Here is a 26,977-nt window from a genome sequence, read left to right as displayed (position 1 = left end):
TCTAATTGCTGATATTTTTTTTTTTTGCATCTGCTTGGCATGGTCCCTAAAATTAATGGCACTTTCCCAGTGGAAGTTACTGAATTGATGCATTTAAAATCATTGATATCTTAAAAATGTGCAAATTATTTTTCCCATAAAATTGTGACTCAGCCCTATTGCACAAATTATTCTGCATTGCTGTGTCTAATGTAACTGAATCCCATTTACAGCAGAAAATGTCAGTTTGCAATTGCATTAATTTTGTCTTTTCAAAGTTTTGGCCATAGCAGTTTATTAAGTAAGTTCTCTTTCTAAGCTACAGTAAATGCACCAGTTTGCATGTATGTTCCATATTTTACATCACAGGGAAGAATAACATTTATGTGTAACTTCACCAAGCCAACGCTTCTAATTGAATCTACTTTATATATATCCTCATGAAAACCATTAGCTATTCTGGGGCTTTTACTTCTTTTGAACCGGTAGGGAAAAAAGAAATCCCACACTAAATCATGTTGTCCTTTGAGAGTCCATAATTTGACTTGGAAGGTCATGTGAATGAAGCAAGGAAGTCCATGTGAATGAAGCAAGCAAGAAATAAAACCTACCACTTTATTTGGTAGCAGCTCCTATTTTGCAATTGACATCATTCATAGCAATCATCCACCAGCACAGTAGGAACTGTTGCTGGGCCTGAAGTCTGGAATGTCTTTCGCAATGCCCACTATTTACTTTTGTAAATGAACAGATCAAATCATGCAGTTAGAGCGGAAACTATTTCCCACTCTCATGTCAGCCACTTGGTAAACATCTGCTTCCTCCTTTGATTCAAAGGAATTTATCGTCTCTTTGCCCTCCTGATGGTATATGCTCCAGTTTAACTTTGAAGAGAAACAACCAGAGGGGGTTTCCACTGAGATTACTGTCCCTTATGTGCAACTTAATTTGTCCTGCACTTGTTTAGCAACAACAGAATTGGCTACTAGGAAAAGAGTAGTTATTTCATAGGAAAGTAGCCATTAAGAGACTACAGCTGAAGTAGTAGATGAACTTCTGCAACACAAAGACCCTACTTCATTGATAAAAATAGCAGGATGAAAGGGGAAGAGAAATTCAGAACCTGGGGTAACAAAGCATGTCAGTAGTATGGCTGCTAAGAGAAAATATAATTTTCCCTAACAGAAATGTAGGAGGTGAAAAAAAATAAAAGAGGGAAACACCTCTCTTTATATTGTGATAGCCACATTATGCCAAGCCGTAAGCAGGGAGAAGACTGTGCCCACTGGGTGAAATGCTTCCCTGTAACTCTCTGTTTTAGCCTTTGGGCATTCTTTGGCCAATATAAAATAATGCTGGAAGGTGTTAATGACAAATACTGGTTGTGTTGACTAATTATAGTGATATGAAGCACGATGTAAGCATGATAGAGGCAAGTGAGATGGTGACAGGCAATGCAGGTCCCTTCCACTTCTGTGGCCTGTAGCAGATTAGTTTCCTTCCTGCCCTGTGAATACACTGCTCCACAGAGGTGAAGAAAGGGCTTCCCTACACAGCTCTGCTAATCAGTATTTCTGATCTGCAACCCTCTGTTTGTTTTTAGTCAGAATTTTAAAAGGGAATTAAAAAAACCCAAATGAACAAACACAAACAAAACCAATGGAGAAAAACCCCAGAATAACACAGCACGTTGTTCTGGCTTATAGTTCAGTACAGAAATACTAGCATGAAATCATTGAAACCATTCTCCATCTTGATACAAATTAGTAATTGCATTTATTATCTCCAGAAGCAAGAGATGCTGCATTTAATTTGTCACAGTCTTCAGCTTCTAGTGTCTTCCTGTTAGAAGCAGTGAATCAAAAGCAGCATGGAAGTAATGCCACGTTTTAGAGCAACATTTCTGAACAAGGTTTTACATTTTCCTTCCATGCAAAGCCTAGTGCTTTGGCAGACAGTCAATGGCTTCGGCTGACACTTCTCAGTGCAAAAGGTGCAAGTTAATGAGAGACCGAATAAAAGAAAAACGACTTTGTCACAAGCCTCATTCATAAAGCCGGGATAGGATTGCCATTTATTCCAACCCTGTAAATCCCTGTGTCATATAAATGTGTATGTGTGGGAGGAGAAGCCTCTGATCCTGTCCTCTCCCTTTTCTACACATAGCATCTCACAAATCACTGTCACTGCAGGCTCTTGCTTTGCACTAGCTTTGTAACATTTTATGGTTTTCATGAGAACAAGCTGGTACCAGATAGCTTTGAGGACATTTCAGTGCTAAAATGGCATGAAATGCTGTCTTCCCCAATTTTTACACTACTAAGGTGCAAGACAAGGTGTGGGGGAGAAACCTGTGGAGGTTGTCTTCAACCTGCAGTTTGGGATATGAATTTTCTCTGCAGATTTTTCTCTTGTGTACAGGAGCCCTTGTGTGAGAGTACTGCACCCAGAAGTCTGCTTTTCCTTTACAATTTAGCATGCCACATGTATAACTAAGGCGTTAATCTTGGAATGCAGACCATGGATGTTCAAGGAGCTTCATCACACTGAATCACACATGAAGATACAATCATGGAGAAGGAGGAAAGTTAAAATAAAAATACAAGAAACAAAAAAGAGGAAACCACATAGTCTGGTCCTCTCCTGCCTGCCACAAGGATAGCAAGATGGGAAGGATGAAGACTGGGAGCCCAGAATGGGAGACTGAACACTGCTCTGTGGTAAGAAAGCAAAGTAAGCAAAGGACATCACCATGTTCCATCCATGGTCCACTCCACTTCTTTATAGTGGAGGCAGCTACCATCTCAGCAGTTACCTCAGCAATCAGCACAACCACACTGAACAGGCACTAAGAATTGTCTCCTCCCTTGTCTGCACTTCACTGCCCTCTATATTAAACTGGATGGCTTTTTAAGTTAATTTGCTGGGTTGGGACCTGCTGTGACAGAGTAGTCACCATCTGGTTAGCTATGGCAGGTACCTGCAGTAAAGGTGTGAGAGAACAGCAGCAGAGGTGTAACCACAACCATTAGAAGCTCCTTCAAGGGTGCTACCCCTGGAGACATTCAAGGTCAAACTTGATGGGGCTCTAAGCAACCTGATCTAGTTGGGGATGTCCCTGCTTACTGCAGGGGAGTTTGACTAGACCTCTAGAGGTCCCTTCCAATTCAGTGCATTCTATGATTCTTTATTGAAAAAAGTCTCAACAGAAAGCACCCAGTTTCCTGGCTGACACACAACATGAATGGAATTGAAGTCTACATGTATGTCAGAACTATCAGCTGTGACCCATCTTCTTCCCACTGTAAGGGAAGATCAGGTTCAGAAACACCTGAGGAGACTGAACATACATACATCTATGGGACCTCATGATATGCACCCCAGAGTCCTGAAGAAATTGACTGATGTAATTGCAAAGCCATTCTCCATAATATCTGAAAAGTTCTGACAGTCAGGTGAAGTCCCTGCAGACTGGAAGAAGAGAAAGATTGTGCCTGTTTTTAAAAAGGGTACTAAGAGGGACCCCAGGAACTACTGGCTTGCCAGCCTTACCTCTGTGCCTGAGAAGATCATGGAACAGATCCTCTCAGATCCTCTTAGAAGCTATGCTAAGGCACATGGGGGACAGGGAGGTGATTCGAGGCAGCCAGCATGGCTTTACTAAGGGCAATTCCTGCCTGACTAACCTAGTGGCTTTCTATGATGGTGTAACTACATCAGTGGACAGGGAAAGACCTCTGCAAACCCTTTAACACAGGCCCCCACAACATCCTTCTCTCTAAATTGGAGATACATGGATTTGATGGGTGGATTTTTCAGTGGATAAGGAATTGGTTGGATGATTGCATACAAAGGGTAGTGGTCAACAGCTTGATGTCCAGATGGAACCCAGTGGCAAGTGGTGTCCTTCAGGGGTCCATATTTGGACCAGTGTTGTTCATTATCTTCATAAATACAGACAGTGAGATTGAGTGCACCCTCAATAAATTTGCAGATACTAAGCTGAGTGGTGCAGCTGACAAGTCTGAAGGATGGGATGCCGTCCAGGGGGACTTAGACAGGCTAGAGAAGTGGGATCAGGAGCACCTCAAGAAAAGTGCAAGGTCCTGCACCTAGGTCAAGGCAATCTTTGATATCCATGCAGGCTGGAGGATGATGAAATTGAGAGCAGCCCTGCAAAAAGGACTTGGGGATACTGGTAGATGAGAAGCTGGACATGAGCCAACAATGTGCACTTGCAGCCCAGAAGACCAATTGCATCCTGGGCTGCACCAAGAGAAGCGTGGCCAGCAGATCAAGAAAGGTGGTTCTGCCTTTCTGCTCTGCTCTGGTGAGACATCACAGCAGTACTGTGTCCAGCTCTGGGGTCCCCAACACAAGAAGCACAGAGGAGGGCCACAAAGATGATCAGAGGGATGGAGAACCTCTCCTGTGAAGACAGAGAGTTGATGCTGTTCAGCCTGGAGAAGAAAAGGCTCTGGGGAGACCTTATAGTAGCATTTCAGTTTCTGAAGGGGACCTACAGGAAGGCTGGGGAAGGATTGTTTACAAGGATTTGTAGCGACAGGACAAGGGGCAATGGTTTTAAACTCAAGCAGGGTAGATTTAGTTTAGCCACAAAGAGGAAATTCTTCACAGTGAGGGTGGTGAAATACTGGAATAGGTTGCCCAGAAATGTGGTGGCGGCCCCATCCCTGGAGACATTCAAGGTCACACTTCATGTGGCCCTGAGCAACTTGATCTAGTTGGAGATGTCCCTGCTTGCTGCACAGGGACGACCTTTGAGGGTCCGTTCCACTACAATGCATTCTGTGATTCTTGAAAAAGGTACATTTCTAGCATATTATTTCCAATCTCTTTGACTGTGCAGCCCTTGAAACCAATTATATCAAAGATCAGTAAATTTGTTTAAAGGAATGAAACTATTAGGTGAAGCAATGACTTCTGCAATCAGTGCTAGACAGAAAATCATATCAAATGAGTTCACAGAAGGAAGAATGATCTCAAAATTATCATTCCATAAATTTACTTCATGCAAAATAACTGAATATATATGGATTAAAGATAACCAAGCAACCAAACATCTGAATGTAAAAGAAATGTGTGACAAAGAACATAAATTGACACGTAAGTATTTCCAGGAAAATCTGTGTGCATGTTAGGCTGTAATGAATATTGTTTCTCAAGAGCTTTTGGGATAAAAGAAATTGGTCTAGACAGAATACTTGCATGTGGAAGTTTTAAAGGACAAGTTGCAAACTAACAGGTTGTCTTTCTTGTTGAGAAGTCCAGCACACTGTAGCAGGAAGCATTGTAAGGAAATTCCTGGCACTAACTCACAGTGCATTTCAAACCTCAAAAATAATGAAGTAATTGTGGAAAATGCTGCATCTAAAGAGATAAAATTTATGGAAAGAGTGAAGCCAACCAACAAACCCTGGAAAGATCAAGCTAGCATTGCTGGTGAAACAACATTCAAACAGAGGGAGACACAAACTATTAATGCACAGTGATGATTTTGCAACATACATTTACAGCATAATTGTAAGAAATACCATTAAAAAAACCCCTACAGCAGATCCCTCATGTCACAGAAAGGCAAGCTGGTGTCTACTGTGGTTCATCTAGTACACTGCTTTCAATTCTCAGTCTAATTAGAAGTGGACGAATTTTGGAGTGGAAAGTAAGTAAAGTAAGTAGGAAGGAGTAAAAGAGAGAGCTTTGGAAAGATGAAACACACCATTTGACTGTATAGATGTAATGGGATTAAGAAACAAACTATGCAGGAAAATGTTTGCTTTCTATTAAGCTGGGGCATGAACTCACAGCCATTATGGTTAAAGCCCCATTATTTAAGGCTTCTGTAAAGAGGAAAAAGAAAACGATTGCAAGGGTACAGTGGGTAACACACAAGTCCTATATGGTCTGATGGAGAATATCTTTCTGCATAGACATGCTCAATAAAGAAGATCAAGACAGCAACACCACTGCCTCTATGTGAGTTTTGACTTCTAGTCATTTTGGGAGGTAGGGAAGCCACAAGATACTTACTTTCTCCTGGGACATCTTGTTGATTATCCTCTGGCTGCTGGGAAATTCCCATTTTTGATAAGATGAGTGTGGCACCATCTCGTACCTTTGAAAATACAAACACAGGGAAGTTACTCGAAAGAAGTATGTCCTATTGAGCCTCTGTCTTAAAACCTAAACTGCAGCTTCTCTATCTTTTGCAGGGAATCTAGACCTATGACCAATGCTGCCTTTCAAAGGCTTCTTGGGCAACTTGCTCTGCAATTCAGAACAGACTCCCTCCTACTTCAATAAGCGACCCCAACCACACCTCCTCTGAGATTACTGAAAATGCTGAAGCATCTCCAAAGGTTAAGTGGTTAAGTGTCCTTTGTACAAAAATGGGCTTTATTATTGAGAATCTGTCTGTTTTATGGGAGAAAACAAACTTCTGGCTTTTGTAATCAGGATATCTGTTGTTAGAAAGCAATAAACATCACACAAAGGGAAGGTAAGTGGATTGCAAGCGCTTGGTAGAGTTTACAATGCAAAACCTAAAACAGACAGTAGAAAATATCAACATCTGCTTTCCTGACAGACCTGTTGAACAAACCAGACCAATCCAAAATCTATTTAGCAGCAGGACAAGGACAAAGACAATACTCATGGGTAGGAAGTGGTAGAGAGAAGAAGAGACGAATAAGAAAAGAAGAGACGAATAAGAAACCTAGCAAAAGGAGCTGTTGAATGTTCAAAGGGAATTTGGATTTGGACACTGCAATGATGAGGAAACCTAAGTGCTGGCATTTAGGCAATGTGTTTTCAGTAAGACGTTTAAGCAATATGTCTAGACCTAGCCTTGCATGCTCTCAAGCCTTCACTGCCCAGACCCAGAGCTAGCTTTTGTTATTTTTTTATGTAACACAGGATTTTCTCTAAAAATAAATAAAGATTTTATTTTCTACTAGAGAGCAGTTAACAGATGTGAACAACTGCTCTGAAACACTTCCTTACATTATAATGCATTAGTGTGTTGATACGTTTCCATCTGCCATCTCTTTGGGATGTTAAATCCAAGTCTGAGAGGATCTGTGCAGTAGAACCTGGACGCCACTCTAAGGGATAATTGAAATAAGAAGAAACAGGTTTTAACCACGTGCAAAAATAACCATTCCAAGATTGTTTCAGTCCAGAGACCTATTGATGCATTGTAGAATATCAGAAGTAATTTGGCACACACCACAACGTGGCGTTTATCCCTTAATAGTTTGGTCTTTAATACAGAAGTTTGCGTGGACTATTTGTAATCATTCACCTGACTTCTGATTGTTTTCCATAGAAAATTAAATCCCTTTTTACAGAATACTACAAATACATATAATAGTAGCTGCTATCAGTCCAAAATAGAGTAGGACTTTGTATGGAAAAGAAAAGGCATTTTTCAAGGAATACACAAGGATTTCCTGAAGAGCAGGAGTTTACTTTCAGCTTAAGGTAGTAATTAAGATATTGCAAAACTATTAATTAGAGCTTTTATTATGAGATGATTAGGCCTTTTAAGTTGCATCCTTTTTTTTTCTTTTTTTCCTAAGAAGTGAACAGCAATTTGAAAGCCTTCAAGGAGGATGATTTTCAGAAGCTGGGTGGCTCATGGTTTCTTAAAAGTGCAGCTCCTGTAAGTTATAATCCTTCTGAATAATCGGCACAAAGGCAAGTAAAAATCAGTACCAGTTTCTGAAATCGCATCATTACTTCTCCATCAGTTAATTGTCCCTGCTGTCATTATCACATTAATTAGTACCTGCAATACTGACTTTGTCAGACATGAATACATTTGTGCAAACAGTCATTAACAGGCTCTTTGCACACTAATGACAGTACACTAAAACGCGAAGAGTCAGGAAAAAGAACTGTAAGAAAGCATTAATTTTTAATGCCTCTCAAGATTCCTGCAAAATGATACATTTTTGCATCCTGCTGAAAACTAATTTAAATGTCTGTCTTGATTTTCCTTTACTAACAAAATAAATAAATAAATAGCTTTTATAGACATTTTTTGGGAAACCATAAAAACCACACAACATGTTTTCACGTGCTCAATATAGTAAGCCCAAGTAGCTACCTACCAAGAACTACACTGTCAGCTTTTGGCCACTGAGAACAAGGCAGGTTTCGATAGACTTGGTCTATTATCTTTTCCTTTACTTGTGATATAGTATCACAGTTCAGCACTTTCACAGGTATGGAATCAGTTCCTCCGTCTTGTACATACACATTTACTGTCTGTGAAAAAAAGAATGTGCATGGTTATTAAGACAAATCTGCTCTGAATGACTTCTGAATCTGCTTTTCTGTGTCATTTAAATGTGAACGGTATCTAAAACTCACTGTGCAATGATTGTATTTGCAATAGTAGTACAGGCTATCTGAGGGACCTTTCTCTGTTATGCAGCCAACCAGCTATTATAAATTCCAGCTAATTCTTCCTAATGTGATAGAACAGAAAACATGCAGAAGAGAGATACTCATGTCTAACATGCTACTATTATTGAACCTTGGGAATTTATCAAAGATCTACAAGAACCAAGCATCTGGACCACTGACTAGTTACATGCTTCTCAAATAACTGTAACATAACGAAACACAAGTAATGCCCAAGTAGTGCCCAAACTTCGTGTGCTCCCAATAATAATTGGAGCTGCATTTTGCTGAAGACCTGTTATATTGTGTGCTTTTGCCTTCATGGTTGTGGTTTCACTTCTTAAGTTGAGCAGACCAGGTCTGTACTTACAGAAATTTCAACATGATTCATCCGATGAGCGGTGACTTGTTTAGCTCCTAAAACTTTACCTTTTGTGACCAGCTGTTCAGTAGCAATATATAAACAAACACATACATGCACACACACACACACGTATGTATCTATAAATGCCATTTATATCATCTTTGGTGTCTGAAGACTTCATTTACTGCTTACTATTGTCACAATAATGCTAATAGATCCAGGAAACACACCTAAGTAGTTTATGTTAGGTCTAAAATATTACTCTTTTCTTATAGTATTGACATGGATTTTATTAAAGAGAATTTAGTGAGAGCCTATAATTTCCTAAATCCAGATTTTCTTAAAAGTAGCTTTGCTATATAAGTTCAGTTTTAATGCAGACAAAAGTAAAAGAGAAAACAATGGCCAAGAAACATCCCCAGAAGGAAAGACACCACCAAAACCAAACAGGTACTATGAAAAGCCTCTTTCTTTCACTGAATTAGTACAACAGCTCAGAGCCCTTGTGGATTTTTTTGCCAGCCAGGTAGCTCTGGAAGCCAGGCACATCTGAAGCATTATGTCTCTCAGATACATAAGGTCTTGCCAACATAATGCCTGAATTTATCATGTCAATCCTCAGAAATAAACTTGCATGGTTGGTATTTTTAAAGTGAAAAGCTACACCATACGGCAGTCAAATTAAACATGATTGCACTGTCCCTTGACAGAACTCTCAAGCTAATCATGAGATTTCACCTTCCTTTTCCTATTAGCTTTATGGTAATTAGACATGATTTTGCTGCTGGTTCAGTATGCAGCATGTCAGTGTAACCAGTGATGCAAAACAGATTCATCTTTTACACAGAACAATTGGCGAGCAGACAACAGCTCTATACCATATTTTCCCACCACATCTCACGGTTAGGTAGAAGTGAACTAATTATCTTGTGCTTTAACCTACCTTGGTGTACAAATGCTCCCTAACTGTTCAGTTACTATAACAATGTCACCATCACGCCAAAGATCCAAAATAACTTACAGCAATGGCAACCCTCTACATAATCTTTCATCAAACACTATATATACATCTCCTCCTCCATGCACACACAAACACAAAATCTTTGATGGGAAATCTGTAAATCTGGACCAAATACTGCTACTGTACAGTATTATAATGTTTAATATCTAGCTAGTATGCTTGTTGTGCCTACATCTGATTGCATACACAAATTTTCTGCTTTCACACTGATTCATTTAGCTTAATTGCAGGCATTTGCTTCTTTGTGAAAAGAAACTGACTGAATAAAGAATTATTGCCATCAAGTCTTATATGATGTGCAGGGCAATTTTGTTCTCTGTACACAAGAGAAAATATAACCAGCATTGCCAGTCATTGTGGTTTCCATGGGTGGCACTTTCATCTAAGATATGAAGATGACAACTCTAATCGCCAAAATATCAATTGAACTTAAAATATTTCTTCTCGCACAGCACACCCTTTTCCTCCAGGCAGTGTAAGTCACAGTCTAGTGATTCTGTGAGTGACAGTCCTACAGCAATCTCCCTCCCATCAGCATCCCTTCAGAATACACAAAATAGTGATTTTTATTTTTATTTTACCAGGACTTAATAAAGCTTTTTTATTAGTTTCTCTTTCCACACTGCAGATATGTCATCGCGTCTTTCACAGTTGGAGACAACCGCAAATGGCTCCTAACATGTCAATAAAAGGGAAATCAGAGAAGGGAAAAAAAAATATCCCATGTTGATCTTTGAAGACTGCTCTGTGCATCTTTGACATTCATTACACTGTATCATGAAGAAAAGCAGCAAGACTGTCAGAAAGAGTAAAACTGGAATCTATTCTCCCTAAACAGCTGAAGAGTGGACTGCTTCAGGTTTGTTTTTTTAAAAACCCAGTGAAAAAAGCGGTGGAAATTTGTGGCACTGGTGATCAGATTCATGGGATGGTGCAACTCAGATGGGGAGTTCATGAAGAGTTTAATACTGGTCTCCCTTATCGCTGTTGGAGAGCATTTCCTTAGATGGAAACAAATCCCTTCCAATGCCAGGTGGGGCTGCCCGTGTTCAGGAGAGTTTGGTTCATATAAGAACAAGAGCAGAAATAGGTTTATAAAGTGTTTTGGATATTAGACCCAACTCACATGAACTCATTCTGTTATACTAATAAAATGATCTTCAAAATATTATTTGATATGCTGATGAGCAGCAGTCACAGGGGAGAAATACATCCTAAAGTTCAAGCATAACATTAGTGCAAGAATTCTGCAAAAATAAATTGCCAGTTAATTTAGATGGGAAAAGGGAAAGAGCTAAACATCCCAACCACTGTCAAACAGACTTTGAAAATTATGAACCTGATTTACTGAAGTGTATTCCACAGTGTCAGGGCTTGGATTTACCACTTAGAAGATACTTCCTAATTCTATTTTTCAGCTTGGACATTTGCTTTGGTCAAACTATTGACAGTCCTGCCCACGACCAGAATTCCTATGCAAATCACAGCAGTCTGTGTACAGACATAACACTACAGAACTTAATTTTAAAGGAAAAAAATGAATTCACAATATATTAAACATCCTTTGCTTACCAGTTGTGTATACTCTACATCATCTCCCAGCAAGCCTGTATCATTCAATGTATATTTGGCTTTCTTCAGCACAGCATCCACTGGGCCTTTTTCTACCTGGTGTTTGATAGCCTTGAACAATTTATAAAGTGGTTCCCCAGCATTGTCCTGTTTAAAGGAAAGGAAATAAAGTAAACCCCAAAAGATCTACTCTATGCAGCATGTTTAAGTATTTTTGATCAGAAAGCCCCACAGGCAACATAGTTCAACTCTTACCTTGAGGTACTGATATAAACAAATAGACATCCAGTTAGACAACATTCTTTCAACAACTGTTTCAGATCTGAAAAAAAAAAACAACCCACAACCCTGAGTATGGTATGACACACCATATGGCAAAGTCTGAAAGAAAAACATTGCTTTCTTGAAATATAATATTTTTACATGCTTAACGGCATGCACTCTCCTAATGCAATGATTTCCCTATAGAGCCTTGAGAGCATGTACTTGCTTTAGGATAAGTGCTTTGTGTTGCTCATCATTCCCGGGTACCTTCAGCTCATTACTGAAAAGCACACATTCTTTATGCAAAAATCTTAAATTGGGTCTATGCTGCAAGAGCTAAAAAATTAACCCAGTTGTGCAGTTGCTGGGAAATAATCTACAGACTACAAAGCTACGACATACACAGAGCAAGGTCTTTTGTAATTTATCCGGGATAACAACAGGGTTAAAACCCCTACAGCAAGCCTAGGTGAGTGCACCACACAAGCTGATTATAAGTGCTCCATTACAAAGATGATGTGCGGTATAAACACTAGATCACTCGGAATACAGTTAGATTAAAAAGCAAATGAAATGTTCAGTATTATATTTTGAAGTAAGGTAGGTCTTTCAGTAATCTCGATGCAGATTCTCCATTGCAATGTTTGAATAAAGAAATCTGTTGCCATCAGTTCTGCCTTTCACAGCTATTCCTGGTAAGCTTGTCTTCTCAACAAAGTTGGGCCAGGCTATTTCTGACTTTCACAGATAGTTGGCATTTTAATACAGTCACATTGCAAAAGAAAATATGACAATCATTCAAACCTTCTTAGCATCAGCTTTGGATTTTTGGCCACAACATACTGCTCCATCAGTTCTAAGAACAGCGTCCTCATGATGTCAGTATAGTATTCTAGTTTTCCATGTAAAGCAACTGTCAGCAAAGATGCGAAATACACTTTAGCTCGAGCAGAGAACTCCCTTTGGTTTTCCAGCGTGTGAATAAACTGAAAAAAACACCACCAGAAAACACAGATACAATCAAGTCAGATGACAGGTTTCTGAATAACCTCAACACATCTGCACTAAAAATACAAGGAAGACTACTTTAATATTAATCTCCTAAGCACAGAATGGAAAAGTTTTCAGAAATTTAAAAAAAAAAAAAAGCTTATTAAAAAGTGTTTCCTATAATCTGATTTTAGATACACACAGAGAATACCAGACTGAAGAAAGGAATGCTTACATACACTTTAACTAAAGCCTCATGCAAAAAGGATAGTTTAATTAAACGAAAAAAGGTGTTCTGTGACAATTTTTTAAAAGAGAAAATTAAATCCTCTCTCCCTAAATTTCCCATTCACATCGAATTACAAAGACACTAATCTAAATACACCTGGGAATGTGCTCTCAGCTGCCACAAACTGTAATGCTACCATTAACTAGCACAGCACTGGGGCCTCATTTAAAAAAAGGAGAAAAAGTTAGAAGCCTACATCTATATTTAGGTGCCTGACAATCAGTCTCAGTTTTTGAGAGGGAGCAATTAGATGTCTCTTTAGAGCTCCTGTGAGCACTCATCAGTCTTGATGAATAGGCCACTTGAGAAGCCTCTGCCTCTCTGGGCCAGAGATCCAGCCAATGGCTGCCCACAGATGACTCCTGTGATGTACCACGATGGAATCTAATCACGTTTCTTAAAAGGCTAAACCAAACAAACTTGTAATAACAGTTTTTAAGACAGATTGGGTAATACCTGTTTTCCTACAGCCATTGCAATGTTGACTACATACTGTGTGATCTGGCACAGAAATACAGTCTTGCCCCTCCCCCCAAGAAGAATAAGTGATGCCATGCATCTGCAGCAATTGTTCTGGAACCAGAACTCTATGAAACCCACTTATTTTAAATAATTTTAATTCAACTGGGCTTGCAAAGCTACTGTCTTGAACACACAGGTATGCTCTGCTGAGAGACACAGTGAATCTACATCAGGACTCACATTAATGAGAAATGATTTGCTGTTGAGGAGGTTGGAGAACTGGTTCAAAGCCTGCTCCACAGTCTGACGCCTGGCCTCAGGAATATCCAGTTTCCCCGTAATCATCACATCTTTCTCTCCATCTTTGGAGGGCAAGAAGAAGACTCTGTCTGTGTAGGTTTTGTAGTCCAGTACTGGAATTCCAGCTTCGTTGATATCATTTGTCTGATCCTCCATTTCTATCATTAGATCTGGAATGCACAGTACATTTTAAAGGCTCATTTTTAAAAAGCCTGCAGCTTTTCTAGGCAACACAATCTCTTTGCATGCCTTGAAAATGGAGAAAGAGCAACTCAACACCAGAAATTCTATTTCATGTCACATTTTTTCTAGCTATTTTTATGAGTTATCCTGTTAACTATGAGCACAGCTAATCCTATGGAGACATGAGTATAACTGCCTTTAGCATGGATGGTTTCCTTGTCATGCCTATTTGAAAAAGGGCCTTCATGGAGGTCTGGGTGAGTTCATATATATGAATCTAGGGTTGCAGCACAGAGTCAAAGAAAGACACCACAATATCATTTTCTTATTTTGGTTGTTGGCTTGTTTTGTTGTTTGTGTTGTTTTTTTCAATGCACAGTCTATTCCCTGTAAGTCTAGCGTGTAATAAAAGTCCTTTTAAAAAACACATAGCAATCAAAGAAAGAAAGGTTTAAAGTGTAAAGCACACCGATTTAATTGGAAGCAAGGGGATGCAGGTAGCAACAAGGTTAAATGCTTCACTGAAACTGATGGAAATATTTCTGTGGGATTCATAAGCTCTGAAGTTCTTAAAAGGGACAACAATTAGGGAATCATCCTTTGGAGCAGCTGTTCTAGCTAAAGGCTTTAAAATTACCTAATTGTCGAATTTACTAGAATGTGATGTTAATGAATATAGTGACCTACTGTCTTAGAAATTTTATTGCTCTAATTCATTCATTTACCTCTTTGTTTTACAGCATTCAGCAAAGCTGAGGGAGAAGGCATCTTGTGCTTTTCAGCTTTGTGGTGGTATTTGTGCCTCCTTCCCGCTGTCCCTTTCTTTGGCTAACTTTGGTTCCAGGTATTTCAGACTGTCTGCACTGTGTGCTATTCACAGTATGGATCCACAACATGTTTTGACTTCAGTGTTTCATCTTACTATTAGCCAAACTGTATGCAGTTTAGGCACTGGGTTACTCCCTGAATGTACATTTTGCTTTCCCAGTGCTTGTGCTTGGTGGAGCAGAGAGGAAACCTTCAACCCAGCACACAGTCTATAGCCTGCTATCAGGGGTGTCATCAAGAGAAAAGCACCTTATCCTTTCAGAAAAAAGCATAAGGTGGAGAGAGGGAGGGCTGTTGATGTATCCTCATACAGCTCAAAATGCAGTTTGAAATGAGGCCCAATTGGGAAAAGTTCTTGATTCAAATATTTGCTTTTCATTTGTGTCCAGAACTTGGAAGAAGTTGGTTTTCCAGAGAAAGTAAGCTGGTACAAATAAAGAACACCTTGTCCCAGAAATGCCAGAAAAACAAGACTGCAAAAGGCTTCCAGCATGGCCAAAATCTTTGAGATACCCTAAGCTTCTTAAATTAATTTCAAATTCTAATATGAAATTATTGTTTAATTCAATCCTGCCTTTTAGCCACTGTTAACATGAAATAAACTATTTCCCTTTAGAAATAAAGTGTGTGGGGGGATGGTGTTTGGGGGGGTGGATAGTAGAGATTATTTCAACATGACCCAAGAGCAGGGATAATTCAGATAATGAGGTCACATTTCACGGTAATCCTTTAGGCCAATATTTGTAATGTTTGCACTCAGATGTCTAACATAAGTGTTGCAGTGAGTAGTTCAACACATAGAAGTGCTGAGCATTCACACCTCCCGTTGCCTTCCCTGGGATGACGCTGCTGCATTTACACATGACAATTACCTAGCTCCTCAAACCAAGCTTCAAGTTTTCCCACAATAAACAGGGCAAAATGCTATTTCTTTCCTGTGAAACTGTTATGCCTTTATATGCTGATTGTTGCAGAAAAAATTTGCAGCACTGAAACAAGTTTTTAATGTGCATACTTGGCACACACAGCTACTGTACTAAATACTAAGTACACAGTCACTACCAAACATTCTTACCACCATATCAATGGCCACATTAATAGCTATAAGTAGTCCCAATTTCAACTAGCTTCTATTTCCCAGTTGCTAACTCTGTACTTCCTTTAAATTCCCCATTTCCTTTACTAACCTCAGCCCCCTTTTTTATTTTATTTACAGCTTTCACATGGAATAGCAAAATACCTGCTGTATGTCAATCTCACTAAGCTAGACTGCTAAAATCTACTAACAATTTGTTCCCAGATGACAATTTCAGCAAGCTAGCACCACTGCTCCAGCCCATTGCCTTTGATTGCTCAAGAAGACCCACAGGAGAGCAAATTCCTGTCATACCTGTGAATTCCTTCTTGCACCGGTCTCTGACACTCTCCTCCAGGCCTTCAAGTTGTGATTTAATTTTTTCATACTCTCGTTCTGCTTGTTGGCTCTTGCGTCTTTATGGAATTGAGGTAAGAGGTTAAAAAAGTTACAAACTGCAGAAGTAAATAATTTGCAACAGCTCCAAGTGGGAAGCCTGAAGATGATTTTCCTGGGTTTGATTTCTTTTTAAACACAGGTGGCAGAAAGCGAATGGAAGAGAACAGCAACAGTAGGCCAGGTCTTCATTCTATATAAATCAACCTGGCACTATCAGCGGCGTGATGCTTCAAAGCACATTTGGGCCAGCAATTTAAAATCCAAGAAGCAGTAGCTACAAATGCTTTCAATCACATAGTAAGTACAGAAACTCAAGTACCAAAAAACCATGCTTGCAACATGTCCTGCACTGGCTCTCAGCCACCCAGCAGTGTGTCTGGGACTGAAATGAGGGGGTTGCAGGTCTGTAAGAACGTCAATGCTGTACAGCACATACTTCAGCATTGCGTTGGCTGTATTGATAAGCACCAAAAGAGTGAAATCCACCATCTTCTGAGAGACATTAACAGGCCCTTCATTACTAACCTTATATTGGGTGGAGTAGGTCTGAAGTGAAATACAGACATTCTTCTGGCCCTTTGTGAAGCAGCAATTTCATCATTAATAATGAAATTTGCATGGGTAGCACCTCAGCTGGCAAGGCCAAAATGACCCCTTAGCCAAATCCATCCAGCTCAGACTTACAGTACTGACTGAAGCAGCATAAATGCTGATGGATACATATACACAGTAAGTTATCCCCTTCACAAGAGGCACTCTACTGCCTTTTCAAGAATGTTATGTGTGCAACTCTGTCTGCAATTTTGCACTTGGCAAGACAGGGACCAATTGTGGTACTTATGTATAAAGGATAGACTGGGCTGACTGACACCAAGGAATTTGGTGTGTGTGAGAAGAATAAATTGGTGATCATATATATTTCTAGCTGTAATTGTAATTCTATAGACTGAGCTGGAAACAATCAGGAAGGACCTTGAAAGCCTTAGGACAGCAAAACCACCTAATTAAAGGAACTTACCTGTAACAAATGATAGAAATGATGATGATTGCTAGCATAGGAATAAGTACCAGTGGCAAAATAAGATTCAGTGGGATGTCACTCACACGTGTATCATATTCCACCCTTCCAAGGATCCATTCCCGGAGTCCAAATTTCACCTAATTAGATAAGCACAGACATTTGTCTCAAAAAGTGCAGACAATAGTTCACTTTTCAGTTGTACTCTAAATTCTTAGTAATTCTCACTAAGTGAATTTCTACCTCAAACTGCCAAACAAAGGAAACGTTTCTGAATATTTAATGCAGAATTTAGGTCACTAACATTTTATTCCATTATGTAATTTTATTTAGCTAAGCAGAGGAAGAAAATTCCCCAGCCTGTCTAGCTACAATTTTACATTCCTATGTAATGAAGGAAGAAGGCATCTAGCAGCTTGGGACCAAGACGTCTTCTAGACAGCAAGCAGAAACTGGAGGAAGAAAGCACTACAAGGAGTTTCCTTCACAGTAGTGAACTTTGGAGAACAAGCTACTTCAGTTAAGAAGCACTGTATCAGTGTCACTTACAGGTGATATTAAAATTCTATTGAAAAGGCAACCTACAATGAATTCAGGAAGATTGTTGATGGTGTCTCTCTTCTGCCGTTTCTTTGGTTGAGGCTGTACTTCCGGTGGCTCACAGTATAAGTCTGTTTCAGTTAGTGTTTTTATGTTGCAAGGCTCATCACCCACAAAAGCCTGGGCCTCATCTATTGTCATGGCTTTGTTCAGGTTACTACCCTAGACAGAAAATACAAGGCTAAGTCATCATCACAAAGTCTTGGGAGACAAGAAGTCCTGAGTTGCAGCTTTTCATTTGGGTTATTTTAAGCAGGAGATGTGGTTTGCACTGTAATGTACAGAAGAGCAGAGTGGTTGGGAATGATGCAGTTCTTCTCCTTTGCTTCCTGATGTAGGAAGAAAGAGATGATCCCTTCATTCTTTGGGATCGCTATGGTGGAGGGCCAGGCTCAGCAATTCAAAAGATGCACCGATCTCAGAGAAGGAGAAGGTGGAGGAAAGGGCAGCTGACAATGTTCATCATCTAGTAGAGGTATGGGATTCTGACAAGCAATTTGGGTCTCATAGCAAACAGCTGTTAAGGGTTTGAGAAAGGAAGGAAAATTTCCATACATACTTCAAGAACAAAATGAGCAACTACCTTTGCATTAATAAGTTTGTTGACTTGTTTTTTGATTCCATCTGTGAAGTTTTCAAAGGTTGGGTCAGCAACATAGGCAAAGGAGTGGCTCTCATTTTTCACAACCAAATTATAATGATCCATTAGAATAATAGTGGTGATGTTATAGTTTTCTGGGTCTTCCAGTATTGGCGGGGAAGAAAAAACAACTGTTGTTTCATTGAGTCTTACGACCAGCTTTCCATCAAACTGTAAGAAATAAGACACATGCACATTTTAGAGTTTGACTGTAACATGTATTATTGATGCACATTTACCTTAGTCTATTTGCAGAAAAAGCACAGCAAGCAGAAGCAAGCAAGATAAAATCCCAAGCCAGGAGCCTTCTCCCAAACCCTCCCTGTCCTGCTGGCATCTCAGTGGAAGAAAGACAACACTCAAAAACCCCAGACCCCAGAAGCAGCAACCAGAACAGGAAACCTCTCATGATACAATCTGAACTTCAAGCCCCATAATACTTTGCTCCAGCCAGCATTTTCATTTTGAAGCTGGCATGAGGAAGGATGGTTTTGAAAAACAGCAGCAAATATTCAACCTAACCCATGACACTAAGAAACATAGGTAGTTTTCCTCTTAAAATCCTTTAAAGATAGGGTTCTGATGGTTTTGGCATACTATAAAAATTGAAACATATATATGATGCAAAACATGTATGTTGCCAAAACTATATGAATCACAAGCCAGTCTTAAAATGAAGAGCCAGCCTTAAAAAAATCTTATAACATTCCTATTGGAAGACCACACTTATATCCTCAGTTGCTGCATTAAATTATGATCTTCATCAGAAGAGTGGGAAATTGAGACTCTCATCTTAATAGGAGATGCAAAAAGAGTTTTATTTTTAATGTTATCTTCCACAACTTTCCGTGAACGTGCTACATGTGGAATATACATGAAGACTTGGTTCAGTGAGGTATGAGACCTCAGCATTGTCTGGATTTGGGTCCTGTTTCAGGAAAATCTCTAAAGCTTGCAGGGGGATAAGGAGAAAGATGAAGAAAAAAACCCCACTTTCAGATTCTGAAATACATTCACTTTACCACTCAAAGCTTAATTATTCCATTTTTATGCAGATGGAATGAAAAAAGTTTAAAGCAGAAGATTGCAAGGTACAAGTTAATATGAGACAAGATGTCAGGAGTAGGCTCTTTTTCCACTGAAATCCTGAAGAGACCCAAAAATTTGTTCAAGCTTTATTCCACACCAAGCCCAGTCCAAAGTTAAGTTTGCCAATGTAGGCAAACTTAAATACACTTTTAAGAAACAGATTATATATTATGCATCCAGTATGATGACCTCGGGGGGAAAGAAAAGAAATTACCCTTTTGAGATTCATTTTCCCTGCTTCTGGATGCTCTGCATATACCACCACGGAGAAAGACTGGATGAGCTGAAAGCCAGTTCCAGTGACTGTAATATTTCTCCCTCCACTGAAAGGTAGAATTAAAAAAAAGTTGTCAAGTCATTGGCAAACTACCACAACTAGAGATTTTTTTTTTAATCCTGCACTGCTAGTACTTCCACTGTAATGCCTATGACAATTACATGTCCTACACAAGGAATTGCTGTTAAAGCTAGCAATGACAATAGCATTTAAAAGCAGCGATGTCAACTTCAAATTCATTTGAAAACAGCAGAATGAAACAAGTACGAATTGCTTTGTCAGTGCATGTAGCTTTTCACTGACGCTTATCTTTGTGTGTTTTACTTCTCCAATATTTTTGTTAGCATCACTCCACCTACCACACATACAGAGACAAGGATGTGAGTGTATTTTCCACTGGCCTGTAGGGACCTGGCTTCTCTATTCCTTTTCATTTGCAACACATTGTTTAAAAAATAATGCACTCGCATAAGAAGGTGGCCTACAATTTGCCAGCAGGAACTGAAGTCATCAAAATACCATGGATATAGAGGGATAGCAATCCCCTAGGCAATCAATTAAAGTAAGTTTCAATTTATATAGAGACAATATAGAAGTATGTTCAAATTCCCTGGTGTAAATCGCTATTGATCTACCAAAAAAACCCCTCCAGGCCCCAAACCCACTCAAAAAATCAAAAGTAAATATTGAAACCAAATCCTATTTTAAATGAGTGATTGCTCAGTATTCAAGGGGGCAGGTACCAATTTCTCCAAGAGAGCTCACCAACAATTTTATTTTTAAAGTCCTAGTTCTAAGGTCCCAATGTTCCACTTCTTTTTACTGAAAGAAAGTAGAAACATCATGACCTATCTTCGGTAACTCTACCCCACTAAGCAGAAAGACTAGACCATTCCTAAACAGAAGATACACAGGTGTACCAAGGTTACAGGCTGGTCCCTGTACCAGCCACTGAATGACTCTCAAAATGAGAACTAGGCTACAAGGACTTTATACAGATGATTTGCCATTTTGAAACAAATGTAAGAGTGGCATACATTTTTTTGGTTTTGCCACTAGTTCTAAGTGAGCTTTTATCCAAAAGGAACAGCTACCAAATGCAGTGTTACTGAGTACCACCACAGAAGAGAGTATATCTTTTAAAAGCTTTACTGAACCTTGATGAAGATTTCCTAAAGAGATACTTTTTTCTTTTTTTCCTTTTCTCCATGGAACAAAGAGATGACAAGCCATAATATTCTGTTTCCACCTTACTTATTAAAAGCTGAAAAGAAGAACTGTCAGAAACCTTTTAATTACAAACCTTTTATATAGGTTATCCTTATAGGATAAGGATTAGTACCACAACGATCATGTTGTCTGACATAATGCTGAAGTGCTTCAAATCTCTTCTTTTGAGACATCTTCATTTAAAAGAAGGTCATTACCTTTTTTTGGTTTCAGTATTTATCTTTGAAGTAGGGATTAAAGTTTGGAGGTAAACACAATACTTTCAAGCATCATCTGCAGTTAAGAAGGACGACAAACTCTACATAGACAAATGTGTGTATGGCTAGAGTACAGAAGTTTTATTTCATACAGTTTTACATGTAATAGGTTTACTATAAATTACACATATATGCATCCAACTGTAAATAAAGTTATGACAAACATTTCATTACCTGCTGAAGCTATTTACTGGCAGGAACTTGGTGACAGTAGGATTCTCTTTGTATGAAAAGTGCATTGGTACACTTACTGCTGTGCCTCCATAGTTCATTGTGACTTCAACACGGTCAACCTTGCTATTAGGTCCTGTAATGCAAATGATCTCATCTCCAAATTCAATGCTAGATTGGAGAATAAAGAGAGGAGAAAACATCTTCAGTCATTAACATTACAGCAATTAGTATTTGTGATTGTAGCACCTCAGAAGCAACAAAAGAAGGGCTTTATTTTTGCTACTTGTTGAGTAGCTAGAAGACAACACTAAGGAGATGCTGAGTGAAAGCATGGATGGATTTGGAGCAGCCAGTCAAGCAGACAAAGCCAAAACAGGAAAATTCTTTGTATATCCGAGTCCTCCCACTTTGGTGTTTTTACAGCTGCTTCCAGCTGGAGCCTCTGAGAGAGTTTCTGTCTGAAATTTACACACAGAGCTCCATTGCATGGGATGAGTCATGATGAGATAGACAATGGATTTGTGTGATTTGTAAAAGCCAGGAAAGGTTGCTGCTTTGGTAGGATATTGCTCTGTATTTTTAGTTATTCGGGGTACGTACACATTGCAAGGCTGGTTACCAACTGAAACTTGTACATCCTTCTTGGAACCAGTGGCCAGGTTTCTACCCATGATGGTAAGTGTGGTTCCACCAGCTTGTGGGCCACTTTCAGGTCTTATTCCAGTAGGATGAGGTTTCTGCAAAGTGGATATGGTTAACTAATTAAGAAAAGCAAAATAAAATGCACACCAGTATTAACTGGTATAACACCTAATAGAAGGTTAATATTACTATGTGAAAAATAATAAAATTAAAGCAATGACAGATAGTTCTAAGAGAAAAAAAAAATCTTCACAATTTTTCATGCTGAGGGAAGATATGAATATAATTATGTTTTTACCATATTGTATATTACAAGGTCTTAGATGGATTTATAGTCCATATTTACAAAATGCTGAGTTCACAGTCATTAAGTTTGTGAGAGTTTTGTTGGATTTCCTATTTTCATTCTTAAGACTTCTCTGTTATTTATGGCTGAGTTTGCCTTCATCTTTCCTTACCCTTTCCTATATTCTGCATCAAGTACAGGAGAGAGAGAACACGTTTTTCAAAGCTGATGCTGAACAGAAAGAATATTAAGATTCCCTTTATTTATATGGCTCTTAACGGCAGTTAAACTGTTGTCCTTCACTTGAGCCATGAACTTTCAAAGAAATACAATCCAAAACTTCAGGCACTTAGAACGTCTGAGAAGACTTCTCAAAACTGTATGAAGCAAGTAGACCTGCTTCAAATTGTTATAAAATTTGTTGGAAATTAATGTTTCTCAAGTAAGTTCTGTTCTTTTGTTCTCAATTCAGTCTGTTTCTGTGATTGTATTCTGGGAGCTATGACAAATGCTGTAAATAAACAGTGAACAGCATGAATTAATTACTTCATTGCTAAGTAGTCCCTGATTCAGTTGAGAAAAGCTGCTGAATTGAGGATAACCAAAGCCAAGCAAGCCATGTGAGAAAGGTTACCAGACAGTTCCAGGCAAGGGCTGCCTGCTGACTCCATGGCCTGGCCAAGCCTGCAGATGTGCCACAGCCCTCACGCAAGGATGGTAGCTGTTGTGCAGGTAGGAAGCTAAGTGATCCCTGGCAGCTGCCACGTGCATGGTGCACACAGATAGGATGCCAGGACCAAGCATGTGGCAGGGGTATTGCTACGAGGGACCCTGCGTTTGCTAAAGCACACCAGAACAATAGCTTAGGGAGGCTGTGAATAGGTAATGCTTGTTCGGACATACAGCTGTGCTACTTCATCCACATTCATACATAGGCTTTGCTTGTATGAACCAAATCAGCAAAAAGCCTATTTCTCAGTCTCCTCTTCCTCTTGCACAATCTTGCTAAAATGGTTGACTGATAATAAAGTTGAGGCTTGGGGCTATTTTGTATGACATATATGCAAAAAAAGGAAAAGCAAGGAAGTCTGAAAAGCTCCCTTGCGGATGTGAATGGCCCTGATCACCACCACGCTGTGCTCATCTCACAGTGTAAGATAGAAAAATCCTGGTCAGAAATAGAGAGCAACGAGCCCACACCATATTGCTCATGCAGCAAAACCCCTTCCTCTGTAATGTTTTGCTCAAACACAGACTGCCATCTCTGTCACAGCTTACAGCTACAAAACAGAGGACCCAATGAATGGCAGGGAGGAGGGGGGCTGACATACCACAATTTGGTTCAAAACTCAGTGAGCCATCAACAGGTTTTTAACAAGCAGAAGGAATCCCTAAAAATGCATCCAACTGGCCTTGTGGTTACTTTACAAATTTGTTTTATTGAAGAGCAGATAAAGAAATGCAAAAAACTTGTACTTGCTGTGCTTGTTTTATACTTTCATGTCTAAGCAACTTCCCTCCAAAGGAATGCATCATGGTTCAGCACACTTCACAAATCCACAATGACAACTGTAATTTGCTCTCAAGTCATTGAGTTTTAGGAATATGCTTTAACGCTAATTGGGTGTCAATTGCTTTTCTTCCCTGAGAGAAATCTGTTTGTAAACCCTTCACTCCTCAAGATGTGTGTTGCTGCAGCATACGACTGCTCTCACGTGCTAACCTTTGATTTATTTAAATTTAATACATCACTCTAGTTGCAAGATTTTATCTGGGGAAGTGACTCAAAGTAATTTAGAAGCATTTTTTTTAAGCAGGAAGGAGCCTTGATTCAATATAACAGAGTTGACCAAAACTTGCTCACTCAGGTCTATATAACCCTCTCTGTGCATACTGTTTGGATTTAATTGTCTGCTGATTTAAGCTAAACTGAAATAAACCATGTGAGAGGAAGTAAAAAGTTAGAGGGGTCCAGTTTTGAAAATTGCACTTGAAGTTCAAATTAACACAAGTTTAGACAGGTGTTTCAAAGAAAGGCTTATTTGTGGTTACTTGTCATACAATCTTGTGGCTAAAAAAATTAAAATCCAAAATGTATATAAACCACACAGTAACTAATTTGCTTGTAAAAATGTATGAAAAATATTGTTAAGCATAACCTTAGCACATGGAAAGAATACCATACTTTTTATTGACTTAAAATGAAACTGTAATTGCTATAGATTGCTAAGCATATTGGATCACTGTATCATAGAATAGAATAGAATAGAATTAACCAGGTTGGAAGAGACCTTCGAGATCATCGTGTCCAACCTATCATCCGACACCACCTAATCAACTAAACCATACAACCAAGCATCCTGTCAAGCCTCGCCCTGAACACCCCCAGCGTCGGCGACCCCACCACCTCCTCAGGCAGCCCATTCCAATGGGCAATCACTCTCTCTGTGTAAAACTTCCTCCTAACCTCCAGCCTAAACCTCCCCTGACGCAGCCTGAGACTGTGTCCTCTTGTTCTGGTACTGGTTGCCTGGGAGAAGAGACCAACCTCTGCCTGTCTACAACCCCCCCTCAGGTAGTTGTAGAGAGCAATAAGGTCACCCCTGAGTCTCCTCTTCTCCAGACTAAGCAACCCCAGCTCCCTCAATCTCTCCTCATAGGGCTTGTGCTCCAAGCCCCTCACCAACCTTGTTGCCCTTTTCTGGACACACTCCAGCAAGTCAACATCCTTCCTAAACTGAGGGGCCCAGAACTGGACTCATCCACAATAAAAACCTACAGCAGTGATTAGCTGCATAACATACCTGTGATTTCTTTCAGAAGAAAGTATACCCCAAGAAACAATAAACAATCAGTATGGACAAACCTGTCATTCCTGAACCTCAGAAAAACTGTGTAAAACTCACAGCCTTCTCCCTATATACTACTTCCACTAAATGCATGGCCTCTAAGGACAGACTAAGGAAGGAAAGGAACAAGAAATCACTTAAAAACAAGCCTTTAAGCAGAAATCTAGGAAGGACAGGACCAAAACCAGGTTTCTGAAGCATCACACACCAGTGTTCTCTGTAACTATAGCACAAAAATGAAAGGAAGTTTGCTAAGAACTTCTTCTACACAGCTATATCGCTTTCCTCTTGCAAAACTATGAAATTATTGTCCTGTGAAAGCTCTTCTGAGTTATCTGCTCAGTATTTTTGGCAGGGCATCAGCTGGCTCTGTTGCTAACAACCAGTAAATACAAAGTGAGCCACAATCTTGAATCAGAATCATCCAGCACCATTTTTTTTTTGTTCAGTGGTGGTGTACATTTGCCTCCATGTGAAGAGGATTATATAGGTAACCAAATAGCAAAGTTAACTCTAAATAACATAGATGCAAGGGGGAAGTGAAGCAAGTGTCTATTCCATGTCTCTCCAGAAACCGTTTCTTTCTTAGCAAGGCTCCAACTCTGTTGGACATTAATGACCTGGACAAGGTTAGGTGTGGGAGAACATGTCACCCACACCTAATCCCATCCATGACACAGCCATGAAGTCCACAGATCTCAGCTTCTCCTTAGGCTGAATGGAAAACTGGGGCTGAGAACCGCTCTGAGAGGTAGCACAGGTAGCAGCCAAGGAGGAGGTGGAATAGTTATGGTTTAACTCTTATGTTCTCTTTAATTGCTGGTCTTGCAGCAGTTCCTCAAAGGACTATTTTATAACAGCTTAATTCAAAGTATTAATATTTAACATATTTAAGGTAATTTTGCAAATACCAAGAGGTCTCCAGAGACCAAATAATGTGGATGCCTCATAAAGACTATCTAATACGAAGCTTAACTGTGTTCTGTGTGCAAAGGAATTCTTCAACATGAATGCTAAGACAAAGTATTGTATAGTAATAGTGTGTTACTGTAAACTTATCAGGAAAATTATTTGATTAATTTTAACTTGCTAGTTTCTGTAGCACATTTTACCCTCTTCCCTTTCTCTTAAGGACCTGCCAGAAAATATAAGTAAAGTAAATGATCAAGAATGTTAACAATTTTAATAAACAAATTTTAATAACCAAGCAAGTTTTAGTGCTCTTCTAAAAGATTCATGGATGGTTCAAAGAGCAAAGCTACATCAGCCTACCTGGCAGTCTTCTTAAGACTACCAATAATGAAAATAAAATTGGTTTATCCAAATGCCAAACCAGAAGGCATTTTTCAAATATGCAATTAGGTAGATAGGATCAAATGGAGAACAGCATTTTGCTGAATGCCAAGATAATTTGAAAAAGTACCATTGGCAGTAGTACAGTCCTTCCACAAAAATCATCTTAACTAAGAAGAAGGTAGCCCCTTCCCACAACCAACATATAACTCAGACCCTTGAAAGCTGCCAGGTCTATTCTCACCTCACACATTCTTACCCTACACAGTATAGCAAAGCTGCACCTAACCCACAACTCTACACTGCATATCACAACCCCACATGAGATTCCTTCTCCTTGCAGAGGAAAATGAGTGGCAAAGGGTAAATCCTTCACTACAAACCTTCTTAGAGGGATAATAAACCACTGCTTTCAAGAGGCAACCACCTTTAATTTGGACTCACCCTCAAGCAAAACTGAATGTTC

General features: G+C 39.4%; 1 protein-coding gene across 1 annotated transcript in view; it reads right to left on the bottom strand.

Annotated features, from left to right (window-relative positions):
- Positions 1-26,977, bottom strand: part of PLXNB2 (plexin B2) — a 257,964-nt gene that overhangs the window by 12,014 nt on the left and 218,973 nt on the right. Inside the window, exons 19-32 of the mRNA XM_054173886.1 lie at positions 22,042-22,178; positions 21,442-21,609; positions 19,718-19,826; positions 18,358-18,585; positions 17,760-17,936; positions 17,175-17,314; positions 16,073-16,173; positions 13,612-13,841; positions 12,435-12,616; positions 11,622-11,688; positions 11,367-11,513; positions 8,115-8,271; positions 7,003-7,103; positions 6,031-6,115 (exon numbers count right to left, since the gene is read on the bottom strand). Coding sequence (XP_054029861.1) covers positions 6,031-6,115; positions 7,003-7,103; positions 8,115-8,271; positions 11,367-11,513; positions 11,622-11,688; positions 12,435-12,616; positions 13,612-13,841; positions 16,073-16,173; positions 17,175-17,314; positions 17,760-17,936; positions 18,358-18,585; positions 19,718-19,826; positions 21,442-21,609; positions 22,042-22,178 — 2,029 coding nt within the window. The remainder of the gene's footprint in view (positions 1-6,030; positions 6,116-7,002; positions 7,104-8,114; positions 8,272-11,366; positions 11,514-11,621; positions 11,689-12,434; positions 12,617-13,611; positions 13,842-16,072; positions 16,174-17,174; positions 17,315-17,759; positions 17,937-18,357; positions 18,586-19,717; positions 19,827-21,441; positions 21,610-22,041; positions 22,179-26,977) is intronic.

This window comes from Dryobates pubescens, chromosome 27 (assembly GCF_014839835.1).
Source record: "Dryobates pubescens isolate bDryPub1 chromosome 27, bDryPub1.pri, whole genome shotgun sequence".
NCBI classification, from domain to species: Eukaryota; Metazoa; Chordata; class Aves; order Piciformes; family Picidae; genus Dryobates; species Dryobates pubescens.
The sequence above is the reverse complement of the archived record's forward strand: the minus strand, read 5'-3'. Positions and strand labels throughout refer to the sequence as shown.